At 36.1% G+C, this 21,391-nt stretch overlaps 2 protein-coding genes across 4 annotated transcripts in view; one reads left to right on the forward strand and one right to left on the reverse strand.

Annotated features, from left to right (window-relative positions):
* The window catches only part of PARPBP (PARP1 binding protein), a 71,655-nt gene extending 69,510 nt beyond the window's left edge, over positions 1-2,145 (reverse strand). For both annotated transcript variants that reach the window (XM_064590727.1, XM_045872732.2), the window contains exon 1: positions 2,009-2,145. The gene's annotated coding sequence lies outside the window, so the exon portion shown is untranslated. The remainder of the gene's footprint in view (positions 1-2,008) is intronic.
* An 8-nt stretch (positions 2,146-2,153) lies between these two features.
* NUP37 (nucleoporin 37) overlaps positions 2,154-21,391 on the forward strand; it is a 42,426-nt gene continuing 23,188 nt past the window's right edge. The window contains exons 1-5 of one of the 2 annotated variants that reach the window (XM_045872734.3): positions 2,154-2,234; positions 3,511-3,731; positions 11,930-12,054; positions 15,241-15,313; positions 16,865-16,959. In XM_045872734.3, coding sequence (XP_045728690.1) covers positions 3,576-3,731; positions 11,930-12,054; positions 15,241-15,313; positions 16,865-16,959 — 449 coding nt within the window. In that variant the 5' untranslated portion in view covers positions 2,154-2,234; positions 3,511-3,575. The other variant, XM_045872735.3, reaches the window with a different exon arrangement.

Raw genomic sequence — 21,391 nt, forward strand, 5'->3', positions numbered from 1 at the left:
AGCCCCATCCAGAGCTCCAAATCACATAGTCTGACTTTAGATTCTCTCTCTCCCTTCCCCTCTGCCCCTCTTCCATGCTCACATGTGCACCCACCCTCTCTCTCTTTCTCTCTAAATAATAAATAAAATCTTTAAAAAAAAATTAAAAGTATTATGAGTTCAGATTGCTAAGAATGAAAACTAGTCAAGAAGTAGACTGTTCTGAATCCTGGCTGCAACACTTAGTAGCTGTGAGATCTATACCAAGTTTTATCACCTCCCCTGTATCAGCTTCCTTGTACTGAAAACAAAATAATAATAGTTCCTATCTCACAGGGTTTTGTGAAAAGTAAATGACATAAATACAAGTTTAGCTTTTAGCACAGTGTCTGACACATATAAAAGCCAACAGTCTCGGGGCACCTGGGTGGCTCAGGTCATCATCTCAGGGTCCTGGGATTAAGCCCCGCATCATCGGGCTTCCTGCTCAGCGGGAAGTCTGCTTCTCTCTCTCTCCCTCTGCCCCTCCCCACTGCTCGTTCTCTCTCTCTCTCATATAAATAAATGAAATCTTTAAAAAATAAATAAAGCCAACAGTCTCATCCAAGGGCCAGGACACTTGTTGGAAAGGGCCAAATAGTAAATATTTAAGGAGTGCAAGGCATACAGTCTCTGTCACAACTATTCACCTTGACCTTGCTGTGTGAAAATAGCCACAGACAATACATAAACATATGAGCATAGCTGTGCTTCAACAAAACTTTATGGAAACTGAAATTAACTTTTATATAATTTTCACATGTCACAAAATATTATCCTTTTGTTTTTGTTTCAACTATTCAAACATGCAAAATCTATTCTTAGCTCAGGAACTGGCTACACAAAAGCAAGTAGTGTCCTAGTTTGCCAACTCTGGTCTAGTCTCAGCTCTTTCAGCAGCTAGCTGGCTGTATAAGCCTAGGCAATAACCATTACAACTGACTGCCTAGGTGACAGTATCATCATATAGAAAACAGGAATAAGGGGCGCCTGGGTGGCTCAGTTGGTTAAGCAACTGCCTTCGGCTCAGGTCATGATCCTGGAGTCCCAGGATCGAGTCCCGCATCGGGCTCCCTGCTTGGCAGGGAGTCTGCTTCTCCCTCTGACCCTCCCCCCTCTCATGCTCTCTCTATCTCATTCTCTCTCTCAAATAAATAAATAAAATCTTTAAAAAAAATAAAAAAAATTAAAAAAAAAGAAAACAGGAATAATATCTTTCAGCCAGTTATGAGAAATCAATGAGATAATGAATATGCAAGCACTCTGAATGTCAGGCTGCCCTATACAAAAATAGTCGAAGGTGGCAATGATAATAAATACTTGTTAAAAAAAAAAAAAAAAACTGGAGTCCAAACTGCACTGGAGCAAAAATTGTGAGACAGGAAATTATCACTGGAGAGACAGTGTGAGATGGTAAAAGAGTTTTTGAGCCAGATATTTAGGGCCCACACCCTGGCACCCAATTTATAAGATGTATGCTCTTCAGTATTTAAAATCTCTGATGAACATAAATTTCCTCAAATATAAAAGATATCTTACCTCATAAAACTATCAGACACCAGTAAAAATCCACCTAGTGCCATTCACTTAATAGGTGCTCAATTAAAAAAAAAAAAAGGCAGTCGTTGGTGCTATCATCGTCAGAGTGCAGATCCTAAATATTCTTTGGGAGAATATAACAGGGAGAGGGCGAAAGTAGTGGAACTGGAGTCTGCGCGTCTTGGAGGTAGAACCCTGGTCTCCTGCCAACCTAATGAACCTAAGTAGGTCTCTACGGGCTCCAGGCTTCCAGTGTGCAGATGATCCCTCAGAACCTTCTAGCTCTATTCACCACTAGATATTGTGAATTCTTCAACACCCCCAAACCCAACCAGGCTGCAGAGCAAAGCCACTAGACAGTCACTTAGTTGTCACCGAAAATCTCTCACCAGCCCCGGCCTGAATCACAAATTAAAGTGTAACAGGCGGGCAAGCAAGAGATGAGACTCACCTCACTTGGAATACACCTGGTAGGTGCAGACTGGACTGAAGAATCGTCCTCCCGGGCTGCAGTCTAGAAGCTGTAAGAGTCCGCCGTGAGTTATATTTTAAATCTCGCGGGAAGGCTCGGGAGCCAATCGCCTCTTCCGCCCTCTGACCCGGAAGGAGAGTCGGCGCGCGCCGCGGTCGGCCTCCGCGGAGACCGGCTTCCTTCTGGCCACTTCCCGACGCCCCCGGTGCGTATCGCGCGGGAACCTAAGGGTTCGCACTGCTTTGCTGCTGGCCGCCCAGCGATCCCTTACTATTCGTGCGAGTTCCTTCTCTCCTGAGCCGTACCCACCTCTTTTCCCCCCTGACCTCGGGCTTCGGGAGGTGGTAGCGGGGTCTCGCGGGACTTGCCTGTCTGGGAGAGGCGTTGGGGCTCTTTGCGGGCACTTCAGTTGTTTTCTCCCTGTTCTGCCCTTCCAGTTTTGGAGGGCAAGTCCAGCCCGCCGTGTGCAGTGAAACCCTGAAAATGTAGTGAGACTGGGCAGTTTAACAAGCAATAAGGGGACCGAGTTTCCTGACCTTGTATCTTTTCCACTTCCCACACCACTGTGCCTCTAAGGGCATCCACCTGCTGGTCACCCTTAACAGATGTCCAGTCCTGGATTCCCACTCGTATGGCTACTAGTTTATAGGCTCCCTCAGGTGGGATTCATCTGATTCTCCGTAAATACTTATCAGGTCTTTATGTGTTCGTTAACTGTGCCCAACTATTCTCAGGACAACTGCATCCAATTAAGCCGGGGCGGGGGGGGGGGGGGGAGAGAAGACCTCTTTAGATCCCTAAGTCTCATCTGAGAATGCTACTTCCAGAGTGCACACCAGGCCATAACAGGTTGGTTGAAGATTTGTGCCTGGTTTTATGAATATCATTTTTATATCACGCATTTTGGCACTCCTTTTTCCAGATCTTATATTTTGGATCTGCTTATGTTATTGTGCTTTTCACACTGAATCATAACTGTTACCGGATATTGTGATCTTCAAGGCGGAGGGCTGTTTTTCTTCTCTAGCACTGGTGTCCAACACGTAGTAAAGTATTTCAAATGCTGTCTCGTCTTACGAGCTTGACAGCTAACTAACCTATTAAAGCTTCGATTTCTTCTTCTGTAAAATGGGAACCGTTTGCCTCCGCTTAGGTTTGCAAATATTAGGTGTCCTAATGTCAGTAAAATCCTTAACATGGCACCTGCAAACAATGCTCTGTAAATGTTAACTATCATTAATTTTTTATGAGTATATTTACTACTAAAGTAATTACATCTTCAAGTACTCTTTTAGTTAATCTAAACAAGATATTATGATTTATTCTACAGGTATTATTCATAAAGTATTTAAAGTACTTGATTTTTTTTTTTTAGCTGTCTCTGGCATCTGAAATACCATGTCCTTATTTTCATTCATTTGCTGAAAGTAACTAACACTTTGATGGTTTCTGTCTAACTATGTCTGTGCTGTAATCCACAGTTTCGTGAACTTGTCCAGTAGAAGGCTATTTTATTTTTACAACTGCTCAAGCATTGACATCCAAGATGAAGAAAGATGCCACAAGAAACGCTGCCTACACTGTGGATTGTGAAGATTATGTGCATGTGGTAGAATTTAATCCCTTTGACAGTGGGGATTCAGGAAACCTAATTGCCTATGGTGGCGGTAATTATGTGGTGGTTGGCATGTGTACATTTCAGGTTAGTGTACAAAACTCAGTGAATGACAGTGAAGCTATTTCACTGGTTAAAAAGACAAACCTTGGTAAACTGGCTAAACCTGGAAAGCATATTGAGTTTGAATGTTAGAAAAAAAATGATATGAAGAACTACAAAGGAAGATATTTCCAGTAATATATGCCTGAGATTTGTGCAAACATTAAATAGGTAGTGAAAAAAAAAAGACTATGAGGCTTCTCTTTTACCTCGTGATTAGAAATGGAATATTCTGGTAATTGAAGGTTGTGACTAACTGAACATTTGGTATGTACAGAGAAAACAATTAAATGAGACCTAAGTAATTACTTAATCCAGTTTTTCTACATTCCACTGTGATATAGGAAACAAGCCTAAAAAATAATCCTCCAGGAGATTTTACAGCTGTCATGATATTCAGGTTTTGTATTAGTATGCTCTCATACTTTTTATACATCTAAAGCATACATACATCCAGAGTATACAAAGTATGGGACCCTATTAACTGAACAGCAATTTAGCATAGTCATTAAAACTCTGGAGCCAGGGCGCCTGGGTGGCTCAGTTGGTTAAGCGACTGCCTTCGGCTCAGGTCATGATCCCAGGGTCCTGGGATCGAGTCCCACATCGGGCTCCCGGCTCAGCAGGAAGCCTGCTTCTCCCTCTCCCACTCCCCCTGCTTGTGTTCCTGCTCTCGCTGTCTCTGTCTCTGTCAAATAAATAAATAAATAAAATCTTAAAAAAAAAAAATAAAAATAAAACTCTGGAGCCAAAATGCCAAGGTTTTTACTCCTGCCTGGCTTTACCTGTTGATAGCTATATGACCTCGAACAGGTACTTAACCTCTCTTCTATAAAGATGAGGAAAATAATAGTTAATAGGATCTTATGAGAATGTAATTAGTACATCATGTGAATTTCCTGGAAGGCATCTGGCACGTTTTATATATATATAAATATATATAAATACATGTTTTAACTGTCATTAATTTGGTCAGTGTTTCCCCCCAGCACCGGCCCATATTTAATCACCAAAGCAAGATTACTTTGTGGTGAGGACACACCATGTTTTCTCACAGGAAAGCTAGTTCCACGTGTGAAAGAGTGTAAACAGTGCAGAAATCTTGGCTAATCCTTTGTTTACCAGAATATTATTCATAAAACAATATTTCTCAAGATTAATCAGTGAGGTGATTTGGCAGTGATCAGTTTTCAAAGATTCAAAGTAACTTTATCACTAAAGTGGTACTATTATAAACATTATTATTTCCTCTTTTACTCAGGAGGCAGTTCAGTATTTTATCTCAGTGTTTTGACATCATAAATGCAGTTTAGCATTTTACAGTGCATTAAATAAAGTTATGCAAAATTAGACTGCATGCATATTTATCCTAAGGAGAAAATATGAATTAAAGGCTTCAGTTTTTTGGTGTCTGAGTAGAATACAAGAGCTCTTACATTGTCCCACATTGTCTCTTAGGGTTGGGGTAAGAATTGCTAGCTTTCAGGCTAAGTGACCAACAGCCTGACGTTAGCTGGACTACTTGGTTAGGATCATAAAAAGTCCACATGATTAGGAGAAATAATCTAACACACTCTTGAAAAAGACTGAGAGAAAACTTTTTTCTGGTGCAGGCTACTAACCCACAAAAGAGTAAAGCAACTCCCTACAGGTGACACTAACTCTTTACTTCATTACTTTTAAAATTAGTAACTGAACACAGAATTGTGTTAAAAAATACTGAAAAAATATGTTTTATCTCTAATTTATGTTCAACTAAGAAATGAGAAAGTCAAGAAGGGAGAAAAAAATCAGGAAAAAAGAAAGGCAGAGGTGATGAGTGGCAGAGAGAAAAAGACAATGAGAAGAAAGAACTAGCAAAAAATGTTTGTATTGCTCTGTCATGTCATGCACATTGTCCTTGTTGATCCTCAGACCTGTCAGATTGGCAATCTAGGTCTTAACAGCCAAACTACATAAAGAAAGAATTGGATTTTATTAACTTGGCACGTTCTTGTGCCAAGTACTGGCAATAAAATTAAGCAACTGTCCCCATCCTCATAGAGTTTGCATTGTACTTCAAGGAAGTTCAGGGATTTGTATGACTAGTAAATGAAAAAACAAGCTGTAGACCCCGTTTCTAAACCCCTGTTCTTTTCCTTTGATGCTGCTATTCAGATAGGTTGAAACAGTTCTGGAGGAGAATCAAGTCATAATAATGGGGATTCATGATAAATTAATTTGCCCTTGGGGATTCATAATAAATTATCACTTCCCTTTAAAATGATTTTGTTATCTAATTAAATACTATTAAACATTGTTTCTCTTCTCTCATGTTAGAATCTTGAAGTTCCATAGCATCCAATTTCATGCTTCTCTCTTGTCTGAGAGAAAACAAAGTAAAGGTAAATTGAATTGAAAGTTTTCCACATTCCTATTGGGAAGGCAATCCTCATTCTAAGACTCTTAGGAAAACACTGTCAATACAGAAGATTTAAATTTCACCAAAGCATTTTTCAGAATAATTCTATGGTGTTCTTTTGAATATGATGGAAATTTGAGCTGAATGATAGTACTATTAATTGGTATCATGTATTTGTCAAGTATTAAGTGCAAATCAGGTGCTGGGAATTGGTAATACCTATGTTAAAAAAGCAAAGATCCTGACCTCTAGATGTTTAAGTGTAAAACAGTGCAGTAAGAAAACTGCTATAAGAAGTCCTATGTGCAAAGAGTAGAGGGAACATGAAAGTTTCTAAGTCTATTCAAAGGATCACCAATAATGAATTGGGGACTTGAATTTCGAGAACATTTGATTTAAGCAAGCACATTGAATTTATATAGAACATGAAGCTGAGAAGGATACCTAATGCTTTGGATGATAAACTTCACGTAACAAGTATTTATTGAGCACCTGTTGTATGCCAGACACTGTGCTTAGAATTCAGGTATTTAATAGATTGGATTAATGTGCCAAGTTGAACAAGCTAAAATTTAATAAAGTCTTAAAATGCTACACTGCTGAAGCTAGAGGAGACAATTGTGACTTACAGTTTTTAGTCACCTGGATGTTCACCATGAATCAGTGTAATGATTAAACTGCCAAAAGGAGTTAATTCAATGCTATCTGATAGAAATACAGTGTGAGCCCAAATATAAATTCAAATGTTATAGTAACCACACTATGAGAAGTAAAAACTAGATGAAATTAATTTTAATGTATTATTTTACCCAGTGTATCCAAAATATTTCATGTGTAACCAACATAAAAAATGAATGAGATTTTTATATACTTTTATACTAAGTCTGAAATCTGGTGTGGATTTTGCACTTTATAAAGTATACACAGTTGGAACTAGCCGTATTTCAAGTGCTTAATCATCCCATGTGGCTAGTGGCTACCATATTGGACAGCATAGCTCTGTATCCTTTAATCTTCATTTCTCAGCAGTGTATGTTATGATGCAAATGAGATAATGTATTTGAAGACATTTCAGAATGGTATTAAAATGTTTAAAACTGTCATGTGAAAGAGGAAAGACTCAGAATGGTAAATATATTTTGTGTTATTTGTCAAGTCTTTCTGAGTGAAGTTGTGGCTTGTAGTGCTTTACCACTGACGCTGAATCTTCTTTGAGTGTGTTCACCTAAGATCAGCTGTGGCCAAATACTTGAGTCACTGAAGTAGACTTCATCTATGTGGTTCCAGGGAGCAGAATTTGGAGCAATGAGTAGAATTTACATGAAAACAGGTTTGGGTTTAATGTTAAAGAGAGCTCTTCAAATTAGAACTACCCCTCCCCCCAGAGTTGAATAAGCTCCCCCAAGTAGTAGCTAGTTTCCTGTCACTGAGAGTGTTCAGAGAAGAGTTATGCAAACTTTCTCCAGATGTTATATAAATTCAAGTGTGAAGTGAATGAAGCGGACTAGGTAAACTTTACAGTCTCATCTGACTAAAATTCTGTATTTGGCCTTAACTGGGTGTGATGAGAGGGCCTGCCGATTTCAAACCCTTAGAAGAGCCCTTGCATCAACCTGGCATTGCCCCAACCTCAAATACGCCAGAGCCTTCTATAATGATTTATATTGTAGCAAGTTTTCCAAAGTATCTTAATTTCCTGCCTATACAATACTGCCTACACCCCAAAATAAACCCAAAATAACGTTTGTCTCTGCCTATACCACACACACACACCCTGGCCTTTGAGTTGGCTCAGTGGCAGACATTGCTGCCAGGAAAAAAGGTTTCACTGGGAATACATAAAGCTCAAGCTATACAGTCCCTGGGATTTCTTGATCTCCATGGCCACCCAATAACTCCATATATACTTTGGGTAACAAGTTACAGGACCTAATTGTCAACACTGTTGTTACAGTAGCAAAGTAATGGTTGTTTTGGTGGTAAAAACTTCATTTTTAGAAGATTGATTTGTCCAGTGTGGAAAAATAGATGTAACCCAAACTATGAAGTCAGCTATGAGTAGGCTCTTAACCTTATTTTTAAATTGCTTAGTGGTTGCTGCCCTGGCATATCTGGCTGTTAGCTGTACAGTTATACACACAGATTATGAAGTAATAAAATTTGACAGTGTTTTTCTTTCCTTGATAAGTACATTTCTATTTCCTGTTTTCATTTATGGAAAAACTTTTTGCTGTTAACTCTAAGTTTGAAATTTAAAGTTATTTTTCAAGGGGCATCTGAATTATGTAGAGAAAACCCATGTGCAATGTATTTGTGAAATGGCTTTGCTAGGATCCCAAAGACTAAAATTTTATCCTTGAAAAATCAACACATTCAATAGGATTCAATTAAGGTACAGATAAAACTGCATTTAGATTCAGGATGAATGGAATTCTTAGAACAGGCCTTCAGATAATATTCCTATCTATGTAGACATATGTATTCCATTAAATAAGTTTCACCTGCTCTGGATTTTTTTTCCCTGGTGATATTTTATAATTCTATAAACTTATAAAAGATAATTATAGTCACTTAATACAGAGGATTCCTTGGGAAAATTTGTCATGAAAAATTTTGCTGTAGTCTCTAGACCCAGTTAGGGTATTGACTTAAATAACAAACAATTTTTAAATTATAATATTTTAAGTTTATAAAAAGTATTTTAAAATATATGTTATCTATATAAGGTATAAAGAACAATAAAATAGATTCCTGGATGCCTGCTACCCAGCTTAAGAAATGGAACATTAGCAATTCCTTTGAATCCCTCTGGGTGTTCTTCCCTTACTGCCTTTCCTTCTCACCCCCAAGTGGTAACCATGTCTGAAATTTTGTGTTGGTGAGTTACCATATATGTAGGTGTTGCAAATGAGTATATTTTTCATGTCTCAAACTTTGTATTAATGAAATTATTCTGTATTATGTTCTTCTACAGTGTGTTGCTGTTAACATTGTATTTGTTAGATTCCTGCATGTCAGAATTCATTTGTTTTCGTTGTTGAATGGTATATTATGCAAATATACCATAATTAATCTGTCTATTCTTCCATTGGCTATTTGGGTTATTTTTAGTTTTTTATTCTTGAAAACATTGCCAATATGCATATTCTTATGTCTTCTGTTTGTGTTTTGTTACCTCCTTTCATTGTTTTCCTCCCTGATAATTTAGAGGTTGTGCATGCTGTTTCTCTTCTTTTAATTGTTACCAAAGACACTTTAACATGCATACTTAATTAGACAAAGTCAAAATTAGTATCTTTAACTTCTTCATGAACAAAATAAGGATTTTTGGCTCTTGAACTACCATCACCCCCTTCAGACTTATATTAATGTCATATTTTAGTTCTCAGTTGTTTTTCTTTTCATTTTAACCCACAAACTGTGTTTTATAGGGCTAATATTTGTTTAGATTAACCCATCTGCTTGCCTTTGATTTTTTTACTCACTGTTCTTACATCTCAGGCCTTCCTTCTGGGGTCATTTTTCTTCACCTGAAAGCACATCCTTTACTACAAGAAAAAGTTCACTACTAAATTTTTTATATAAAGGGACAAATGGCCTAAATATTTTAGGTTTTTCCAGCCACTTATGGTACCTGTTGCAAATTATTCTTTGTTTTTTACAACTCCTTAAAAATATAAAAATGAGGGGGCACCTGGGTGGCTGAGTCGGTTAAGCGCCTGCCTTCGGCTCAGGTCATGATCCCAGGGTCCTGGGATCCAGCCCCACATAGGACTCCCTGCTCAGTGGGGAGCCTGCTTCTACCTCTCCTGCTCCCCCTGCTTGAGATCGCTCTCTCTCTCAAATAAATAAATCTTAAATATATATATATATTACATATGTATATATATATAAATGATTCTCAGTTCATGGGCTGTACAAAACCAAGCCATAGGCCAAATCTGGCCCAGTCGTAGTTTGCCACCCTCTGCTTTAGATCGTTTAGTGAGAATTTATTGATGCTTCAGTTTTGGTTTTTGTTTTTCTGAAAATATCTTTAATACAGCTTCATTCTTGAAAAACAGTTTTGTTGTGTTTATAGTCCTACTAAAGTTTTTTCTGTCATTGTTTTGAAGATCTTATTCCACTATCTTTATGCATTTGTTGTTTTGAGAAGTTTAGTGCCAAGAAGTCTATGGTGGTTCTAATTCTTTTATAGGAAATCTCTTGTATAGGAAACCTCTTTTTTTTCTGGCAGCTGTTGCTGAAATCCCCACCCTCGCCCTGATTTCTTCTCCCTTCCTCCTTCCCTCCCTCCCTCCCTCTCTCCCTCAATATGTATATACACAAACACACTATTATGTATCATGAGAGTTTGTGTGTGTATTCTGAAGTTGCACTATGTTATATCTGCCTGCAGATTTCTTTTTATTTAAGCTGCCTGGGATGTATTGTTCTTTCTAAATACATATATTGGTGTCCGTCATCAAGTATGGAGGATCCTTTGCCATTATCTCTTCAAATACTGCCTTTTTTCTCATTCCCTCTATTCTCTCCTCTACAACCCAAATAAGATACATGGTGGAACTTCTCACTGAATCCCTTTTAACTTTTTTTTTTTTTTTTTTTTGGTCTTCTCTTTGCTCCATTCTGAGTAATTTTTTCAAATCTGTATCCCAGCTGCTCTAAGCGTTGATTTTTTTTTTTCCATTGTGATATTTTAATCTAAAAGTTTTGTTTGGTTCTTTTTAAAATCTGCCTAATCATTTTTGGTAATCTCTTGTTGCTTACTCATACTTGTTGTGTTTGTGGTTCTTTGTTTTCACGTTTGAGTGCATGTGTGTAAGATCATATTTGATTGAACTATATCTGTGGGAACTTTTTGAGACCTGGGTAGGGGTAGTTCATCCAAAGAGAATTTGCCTTTGTCAGGTGCTCTGGGCCACTACCATACATATGACCATTTTGAAATCAATTGTCATTTTCTGGAGCACATAATGTGAATTCAATCCCCAGACTCATGTTACGGCCAGCTAATGGTAGAGATTTCTCATAAGTGGCTTTTCTCTCTTAGCCTTCACCTAAGGTAGATATTTTGCGTGGCACTTTTGGTTTGGGGTTTTTTTTTTTTCCTACTTCCCCCTTAGAAGGATCTATGCAGAAGTCTCCAATCATCCTTCCTTGTGCAGGCACTAAACTTTGTCTTTTTGCCCTGCAAACTGAAGCTGTTAGTTTTTGGATGTGGACAGAAGTACTTAAGATAGCTGCATTATATTATTTTTATAATGGGAAAGTTTTTCAGGTGATTATCCCTGTTTCCAGACCTAAATGACTCTTCAAAATTCATTTTTTTTCCTCATCTTCCCATGAAGATAAACTGAAATTATTTTAGTAGTACCAAAGCAGGTAAATAAACTGGCTTTAATTAAATATCTAAACCAGAATCCTATATCCAAAAGACTAAATTAACCAGATTGTATTAACATATTCATTATTCATAGTCCATAACAGATGAACAATTTGTAACATCTTACACATGTATAGTGCCATATATAATACTATGTGAAAATATGTTTACTGTTTGTTTTTAGTTGCCCTAGAGAGTTTTCCATGAGGCTTAGACAGTTTTAGCTATTTTTGTTGTCATTGTTAAGCGAACCAGTTAAATCTCAGTATCTAATCTGTTTTTGAACTTCTCAAAAGAATATATATGGCCTCCTGATAAAATCTTCATTATGGTAAAATCAGAGTATTATAGTGTTTGTTCTCATAACTTCTTAAAACATTTACTGTGTATGCTTAGGAGGAAGAAGCAGATATTGAAGGAATTCAATATAAAACACTACGAACGTTTCAGCATGGAGTCAGGGTCGATGGGATAGCTTGGAGCCCAGAAACTAGACTTGATTCATTGCCTCCAGTAATCAAGTAAGTTTAAAAATATTAAGTGCAGTATTTATTAATGTTCTTTGTTTTAAGTGATCTGAAGTCTTTGATCATAAGGACTTTTTTTTCCTCCACTTCCATTTTCCCCAATTTCAGTATTAGATATTTTAATATCGGCCATTATTTCATAACTTAGACTTATTATCTGAATTTGTGATTTAAATACGCAACATGGCAGTGATGCCTTGAGTATATGTTGGGGCCTGACTACAAAGCTCTTTACTTGAGTTTCACCTGAATCGTTTGAAGTCTACACAGATTCTTCACTGAGTTCACCACTTACTGAAAGTACAACTCTGTTGAAGTAAGTCAATTTGATTGAGTCATTAATGAACCTTACTGCTGCACACACAGGCCAATATCACATTTTCATGTTTGACAGTACATAAAACTGCAATTCTAATCCTTGGGCTTCAGTTTTTATGAAAACATTTGAAAAGAACAATTCCTTTTTGAGAAAAATCTTAATACCTGCTGAGGCCTTCTTCACAAAGGCAATATGTGTCAGGTTGTTTAATGTTTGTTCAAAACACTAACCTCGCTTCCACAGATACCAAATCTAAAAGATATGCCTTCTTTTAGTAAACAATATAGTAGCCTTACTGAGCTAACCTAATTTTTTTTAATTAAGGGATAATTCACATATAGTGAAATTCTCAACTTCTGAGGGTACCATTTAACCAGTGTTGACATGCATACACGTGTATAACCCATATGCTGGTAATACATAACATTTCTGTCACTTCAAAAGGTTCTTTGTGCTCCTTCCCAGTCAATCCTTATACCCCATCTTCTGCTAAAGCAACCATTAATCTAATTTTCAGAAATTAGTTTTGCCTATTCAAGAACTTCATATAAGTGGAATCATACAGAATGTATTTTTTGTGCCTCTGTTGTTGTTGTTGAGATTTATTCATGTTATAACTACTGGTGATTCTTTTTATTTTTGAAAGGTATACCATTACATGGTATAAATACCACTATGTGTTTATCCATTCTCCTCTAAATAGACACCAGGGCAGTTTCCAGTTTTTAGCTATTATGACTAAAGTTGCTATGAGTACCCCTGTATACGGCTCTTAGTAGATACATGGTTTCATTTCTCTTAGGAGTAGAACTGCTGAATCAGAGGGTGGTTGAATGTTTTTTAACATTTTAAGAAAGTACCAGTTTCCATAGTGGTTCTACCATTTTATATCCCCACCAATAATCTAGATATGTTCAACTTGCTCTACCAACTCTTCAATATTGTCAGTCTTTATTTTAGCCATTATGGTTGGGACCACAGTGACATTTCCCTGATGATTCATGATTTTGAGCACTTTTTCATATGCATTCTATTTCCTATCTAAAGAATATTTGCCTACAACAAGATTGAAGATGTTCTCTTTTCTTCTAGAAGCTGTACAGGTTTTAGCTAACTGAATTTTGAATAACCCACACAACAGCACTTGTTAACATACGTATATCATTGTCAATAGCCAGTTTGCTGTTCATTTCCTTTTATATTAAAAAAAAGGTGTTCACAGAATCTGGAGCTAAACGAGTCAGTCTCTGCATTCTCTAGCAGATGTTGAAAGCTATATAGTCTTCCATGGTTCTGCTTGGTGCCTGTTTTCCTGTCCTCCTTTTAATGGATATGCTGTATTGTTTCATCTTTTTTGTTGTTGCTTTTTGATAAGTGGTCTCAAATTTTCTTTAATTCTGTAAATATATATGATAAATTCAGAATATTAACCAGCCATCAATTTTAAAGACAGTATTTTTAGAACAAGCTGACAGCACAGTTTTGTTTTTAAATAAAATATATTTTTGTTATAAAACTATATATTTACTATATCAAATTTGGACTATACAAAAACGTTTTTAAAGGCCGTCTCTACATTCAGTATCCTATTTTTTTCATAAATAACTTTACACAATTGTGACTAAACTATATTTGTATTTCTTATTTTACTTTTATATATATATATATATTACAAAGTAAATACTGTTTTTTTCATGACTAAAGATTGATCTATCAAGATGACTGAAGTATAACTTGGTGTCTATCTTATCATCATTAACTTTTAACTTACAGCTAGAAAGAATCCATTCCTAGTGTTTTATCTTTAGCATTTAGTTGTCTCAGTTCTACTCTCTCTCTGTTCATCCCCACTTGCTGTTCTTTATACTTGCTGGAAAGTAACTCTTCACCTTACTTATGTTCTCTGAGGCTTTATGGTTTAATTAAGGGACGGTGTAAATACACTTACCACATATAAACTCAAGCAGCAAAGTTTGGAGAAAAGTGGAACAACACAAGGTTTGCCATAAAGTTGTGTGTGTCTGTGTGTTTTTTTCTTTTAATAAGATTCTTTCATTATTTTTTTTTTTTTTTAGTAAGTAATCTTTAACCCCTGTAAGTCCTTTGTTCTCTGATGTTTTTACTGAACTTGGCCTTACTCTTCTACTAATACTTTATAAACCTTTTTGCTTGAGATATTTCTTTTAAAAACCTTCTAAAGTAGCCTTTTTCTATTTTAGAAATGATATTTTGGAGAGCGATTTTTAAATGATTTCTTATGGTGTAAGTATGAGGAGATCTACAGTAGGAGACCTCACATTAGTAATGTTCTTGTAGCAAGTCTGTTCTAAAGTTTCCTCTGAATGGGAAATATGAATACCCAAAACAGTAATGGGACAGATTCAAAGGAGAAGAATTAGGTAGATAAGCTTTGCTTTTTAGTTTTTCTTACCTTTTATTTGTATGTTATGAAATAGAGCATACATGCCAAAAAGTGCAAAAAAAGTACATGCGCAGTTTAACATGACTGTTGTAAAACAAACACCCATGTAATATCACCCAGATCAAGAAATCGAACATGCCCAGCACCCAAGGTCCCCCCTGTGCCCCTCTCTAATCAACCTTCTCCCTTCCTCTTAAAGATAATTAATCTCATGATTATTATGACAGTCATTTTCTTGTTTTTTAAATAGTTTTATTAGCTATGTATGCATCCCTAAAACAATATAATTTTTCCTACTTAAGAACTTTCATATAAGTGGAATAATAATATCCTTTTTTTTGTCCTGCTTTGTTCACTTAACATTATGTATGTGAGATTCGTTCTTTCTGCTTGTAGCTCTGGTTATTGATTTGTGTTGGTTTTGTTTTTTTACTTCCAGATTTTGTACTTCTGCTGCTGATATGAAAATAAGATTGTTTACTTCAGATCTTCAAGATAAAAATGAATACAAGGTATGTTCACAAATATAATTCATAACTCTTTATTTTAAAACATTATTTTTGCCTTTTTAATTGGATTTATCTCAATTTAAAATGACGTTTAATTAAAATATATAATTCGGGGCGCCTGGGTGGCTCAGTTGGTTAAGCGACTGCCTTCGGCCCAGGTCATGATCCTGGAGTCCCAAGATCAAGTGCCGCATCGGGCTCCCTGCTCAGCAGAGAGTCTGCTCCTCCCTCGGACCCTCCCCCCTCTCATGCTTTCTCTCTCTCTCATTCTCTCTCTCAAATAAATAAATAAAACCTAAAAAATAAATAAAGTATATAAAGGACTACAGATTATAAATCTGGTATCATTTAAATATTAGGTAGGCACAGCAAATGAGGGAGATTTAGAAATTCACATTCAGGTATAGTAGGAGTGTAATAGACACGAACACACATAGAGTTGAGAGTCAAACTTCAAGAGAACCAACGATCAGCGCAGCATATAAGGTAGGGTGGGGTTATAAAGCACTTAAGAGCACAGACACAGGAGCCAGACTGCCCAATTCTATCACGTTAAGAACAGTGTGACTGGTCAAGTTCCCAATTTCTTTGTGCTCTGTTCCTTATATGGGGATAATCATAGCATCTGTCTCATAGGGTTATGAGCATTGACTGAGGTAATTCCTATAAAATAGGTAGAACAATGTTTTGTACATAGTAAGTCCTATATATATGTTTTCTATTAGTATAATAAATAACCCTGTAAAATAAGAGAAAGACAAATACTATATGATCTCACTTACAGGTGGGATTTTAAAAAGCCAAACTCATAGAAACAGAGAGTAAAATGGTAGTTGCTGGGGGAAATGGGGAGATGTTGGTCAAAGAGTACCAAACTTCCAGTTATAAGATAAATAAGTTCTGGGAACCTAATGTGTAGCATAATGTGCATAGTTAGGGTTAGGGTTAGTATGGGTTATATATTTGAAAGTTGCTAAGAGAGTAGATCTTAAATGTTCTCACCACAAAACAAAAATGGATTTCTGGGTTGTTGTGATTATGGGCTTCTAATACTAACTTGTCTTCAGTGCTGGCAGTCACATTGAGGAAGTGATTAAAGACCTCATAAGGTGAAATCCATACTATATTTATTAGGCAGTGAGTGTGCAGAGCAGTAGGTATGAGTTAAAAATTTGAAGGGGCTCTGTTTCAGTGCAGTGCCCCTAGAAAGTTCTTCAAGCTTTAATTTTTATTTAAGCTTTATGTAATAAGAGAGGAGGTGAGATGAGGACAGGTACAGTAAAAAAGTATGTGTGTGTTTTTATAAGAAATGCATACTAGAAAAGAAAGATCAAGCTAATAGCAATGTGTTGAATGATCAACTTCTTTCCAAGATAAACCTTCCAGAAAAGTGGGTGTATAAATCATGCTTTAAAAATAGCAGATTGCTTAAGAAATATTTATAGAAAAGGGAAGCATGCAGTGAAAGCTTCTAAGGCAGTGAAGTAAAAATATTAGGTGGAAATATTGTAGATTATTTTCCTGTATTCTTACTACCTTTTCCCCTTATGTCAGGTTTTAGAGGGCCATTCAGATTTCATTAATGGTTTGGTGTTTGATCCCAAAGAAGGCCAAGAAATTGCAAGTGTGAGTGATGATCATACCTGCAGGTATGTTGCTTATGTTAAAACCACATTTTTCAATTTTCATCCTAATTTAATGAGAATTGCATTATAAAAATCACAGAAAATTTAACTTCTGTATATACTCCATAAAATGTTGTAAAAGATACATACTTTATTTAAATTGTAAGCGTAGCACAAACGTGAGTTTCAAAACTGGTGACTTGAGTTCTGATCCCAGTTAATGGAAACTTCCCTCTCTGCCTCTTATTGTAGAGTTGTACATTTATGAAATGTAAATATATATTGTGTCAAATTCTCCAATATTGGGTAAGATCAATAAGATGATAAAAGGCAATTGCCGTATTGTCAAGTTATTTCACAGATCCTGTCTGATAAGTTAATGTTTAAAAATCAGTTGCAAATCTCATTTGCTAAAGTAAGACTCACAGGAAATTTCCTGTTCTGACAAATTTGGAAGTCTCTATATAAGGTTTTCTGTAGATGTAATGCACTTCAATATCCTGTTCTTCAACCCCACCCCTAGTTTGGAATGGATGAGATAGCTATGACATTTTTAATAGTGCCTAAAGCTGGAGAATATCACAAGTAAAGAGCAAGATAAAGAGCAAGAGTAGGAGGTAGAAATAAGCTGAGGAGTCAGGAGTGAAATGAGGGAATTCTATAGGAGTGCCAATTGCTTCATTTGCTTTAACAGTACTGTGAAGAAGAAGAAAAAAAAACATGGCTCTGCTATTTTACATAATTTTAATGTTTGATAAGACTATGACAAAATCATTAGTATTCATAAATACTTGTATACATATAAAACCATTAAATATGTATCCTTTCACACTGGAGGTAAAGCCACTGGCTACTTTTTAAATTTTAATCATAATAGCTCATCTTTCTAAAGTTATAGAGTCATAGGCCATTATTCTTTATGTACTGCCTGTTAAAATTTTCATGTCAAGGACATGAAAGATTTACATGCCATTAAGATTTTAGGGCCTTGAGTGTTACAAAACCAAGTTGTATAGAGAACTGAAGAGTGAATGGGACCATTTTTAAGGTAAAAGTTAGATTAGATCACTAGATATAAATAATGACATTTTAGTTCTCTAACTCATGGACTTTCCTAATCACAAGCATTTGGAATAATGAAACCTGAGAAGAGGGAAAATGAGTGTATTTGCAAGCCAAGGAATAGCCTGTGAATAGTGAACAATAGCCAGAGACCTGGGATTACATTCAGTGGTCTGATTACTTTTTTCTTGTAGTAGAATTTTGGGTTTTTGTAGACTAGTAAAATTGTCCTAAAATTTTAGGATTGACAAAGGGTTGCCAACTTTTTATTTTGTCAAGTAATAAGAATTTTAAAAGGTCTACTGCCTTCTATTATTACCATCATTTTATGAAAGTAAGAACTTTATTACTGTAAAAAGGAGAAAGGCTTAGCTTCAAAGTAAGTCCTTTAAATAAATACAACTTTTTTAAAAAACTTACTGTGTTGTCCCTGATTGCCTTATTTTGCTATGTGGTTGATGATGTTATTGTTCAGCAAATACTTACTCTCCCTCGCCCTTCCTATGGAAGGAGGAGATTTTCCTCACACCATTGGGCTTAGCCATGTGACTTGTTTAGGCCAACACAATGTTAGCAGTTATGATGCAAGCAGGTATTTAAACGATTTACCTGGTTTGTCTTAACCTATTGTCCTCTGTCTTCTATAAGATGAGCATGTCTAGATAGCTACTGGTCCCACAATGAGAAGCGCATGGAACAAACATGGACCCATCTGGCATTAAGAAATAGAGCTTCCCACAGACTCATGAGCAAGAAATTTATGCTTATTTTTGTAAGCCACTGAGGTATAGGGGTTGATAACATCATTTTAGCAATAGCCGGGGAGCTAAATTTAGAATTCATCAGCTTAGTTCTCCAAACAGAGGTAAAGGACAGTTCTGATTGCCATTAAAGTCAAACCTCTTGGGCCAAAAGCAATATAGATAAGACTTTTAAAAGAAATAGCATAAATCGAGAAGTTTAAGGAAGAATAGTGGGTATCATACACTTTCATAGTAACAAAGGAAAGAAGGAATTCTGAGAAGACTACAAGAGAAAAACATTTCAGTATAACTGTCTTCATTAATTCAAAGTATAGAATTGCCAAGTTACTAATAAAGATACCACCCAAATGGCAACTACAGTTTGAGCAATGGAAATAGCTACTTATATCCTAGGAATCATTCCTATCACTATACTAAAGAAATGCCTACCAATTAGTTTGGGTCTGCATGTTTCACTTGTTCCCTTGGACAAATAAAATCCTTGTCCAATCATAGGCAAAGCCTATTTCATCTTGGGAGTAGTTTTATATGCAGGTGATACCATGCTTAAAAAATACATGATCAGTAGAATAACTAGACTGAAGGTAAACAAGAAACTATAGGATTTGAACAACAAACAACTAGACCTAACAGACATATATGAAACACTCCAAACACTTTCAGCATCAGCAGAATATACATTCTTTTCAAGTGCACATGAAACATTCTCCAGAATAAACCATATGTCAAGCCTAAAAACAAATCTAAATAAATTTTAACAGATTAAAATCATGCAGAGTGTCTTCTTTGACCACAGTGGAATAAACTAGAAGTCAGTAACAGAAGAAAAATTGAAAAATCTACGAATATGTGGAAATTAAATATCAACCTATAAACAAAGAAGAAGAAATCATAGGGAAATTAGAAAATACTCTGAGATAAGTAAAAATGAATACACAACAAAATTTATAGGATGCAGCAAAACAATGCTTAGAGAGAAATTATGTCTGTAAACACCTACATTAAAAAAGAAGGGGAAAAAAAAGAATAACTTGAATCAGTAACCTCAGTTTACACCTTAAAGGAGCTAGAAAAAGAACAAAAGAAACCCAAAGGTAGCAGAAGAAGGAAAATAAAGATTACAGAAGAGATAAACAAAACAGAAATAGAAAATTATAGAGAATCGATGACACCAAAAGTTGGTTCATATAACAAAATTGGCAAACCTTTGACTAGACAGAATGCTCCAGTTTAGTAAAATCAGAAAAAGTGGGACATTACTACCAACCTTACAGAAATAAAAAAGATTTTAAGAGTGTATTATAAACAGTTACACACCAACAAATTCACCTAGATGAAATGGTAAATTCCCAGAAACACAAAAGTCCCAAAACTCAAGAAAAAGCAAGAAAATCTGAATAGACCTATAACAAAGAGATTGAGTCAGTAACCAAAAACTTCCCGACAAAGAGAGCCCAGGACAAAATGCTTCACTTGTGAATTCTACCAAATATTTAAAGAAGAATCAATACCAATCTCTCAAATACTTCTAGATAATAGAAGAGGGAACATTTTCTAAGTCATTCTATGATGACAGCATTATCTTGATACCAAAGGCATCACAAGAGAACTGCAAACCAATATCCCTTACAAATATCGATGAAAAAAATCCTGAACAATATCTATTTAAAACTAGAAAGCTCTTAGAAGATAACATAGGGGCAAATCTTTATGACCTTGGATCTGGCAATGGTTTCTTAGATATGACACCAAAGGTGAATATAACAACAACAAAATAGATATAAATTGGACTTCATCAAAATTTAAAGCTTTGAGCATCAGAGGACACTATGAAAGAGTAAAAGGAACTCAAAGAATGGGAGAAGATATTTGCAAATCATAAGGGTCTCCTCCAAAATATATGAAGAACTCTTAAAATGAACATTAAAAAGACAAAAGACAACCCAGATAGAATTGCTGGGTCATTATATTGTACACTTAAAATTAATATAACACTATATGCTAATTTTGCTTCAATAAAATAAAGACAAAATGGACAAAGGACTTGAATAGACAGTTCTCCAGAAAAGATATAACCAACGAGTACATGAAAAGATGCTGAATGTCATTAGTCATTAAGGAGATGCAAATCACAAGCATAATGAAATATTGCTTCACACTCACAAGGATAGATAAAAACAAACAAAAGTAGAAAGTAACAAGTGCTGGGAAAAGTGTGAAGAAATTGGAATCTTCATGCTCTGCTGGTGGGAATGTAAAATGGTATAGATACTGTGGAAACATTTTGGCAATTTCCTCAAACAGTTAAACATGTGACCCAGCAATTCTACTCTGAGGTGTATATTCAAAAGAATTAAAAACAGGTGTTCTGGGGCGCCTGGGTGGCCCAGCCATTAAGTGTCTGCCTTCAGCTCAGGTCACGATCCCAGGGTCCTGGGATCGAGCCCCGCATCGGGCTCCCTGCTCGGCGAGAAGCCTGCTTCTCCCTCTCCCACTCCCCCTGCTTGTGTTCCCTCTCTCACGGTCTCTCTCTGTGTCAAATAAAATCTTTAAAAAAAAAAAAGGTGCTCAAAGAAAAATTTACAAAGGAATATTCCTAGCAGCACTCTTCACAATAGCCAAAAGGTAGA

This window comes from Mirounga angustirostris, unplaced genomic scaffold (assembly GCF_029215605.1).
Source record: "Mirounga angustirostris isolate CCGP_5_RB_7025 unplaced genomic scaffold, mMirAng1.0.hap1 SCAF_5, whole genome shotgun sequence".
Taxonomy (NCBI): Eukaryota; Metazoa; Chordata; class Mammalia; order Carnivora; family Phocidae; genus Mirounga; species Mirounga angustirostris.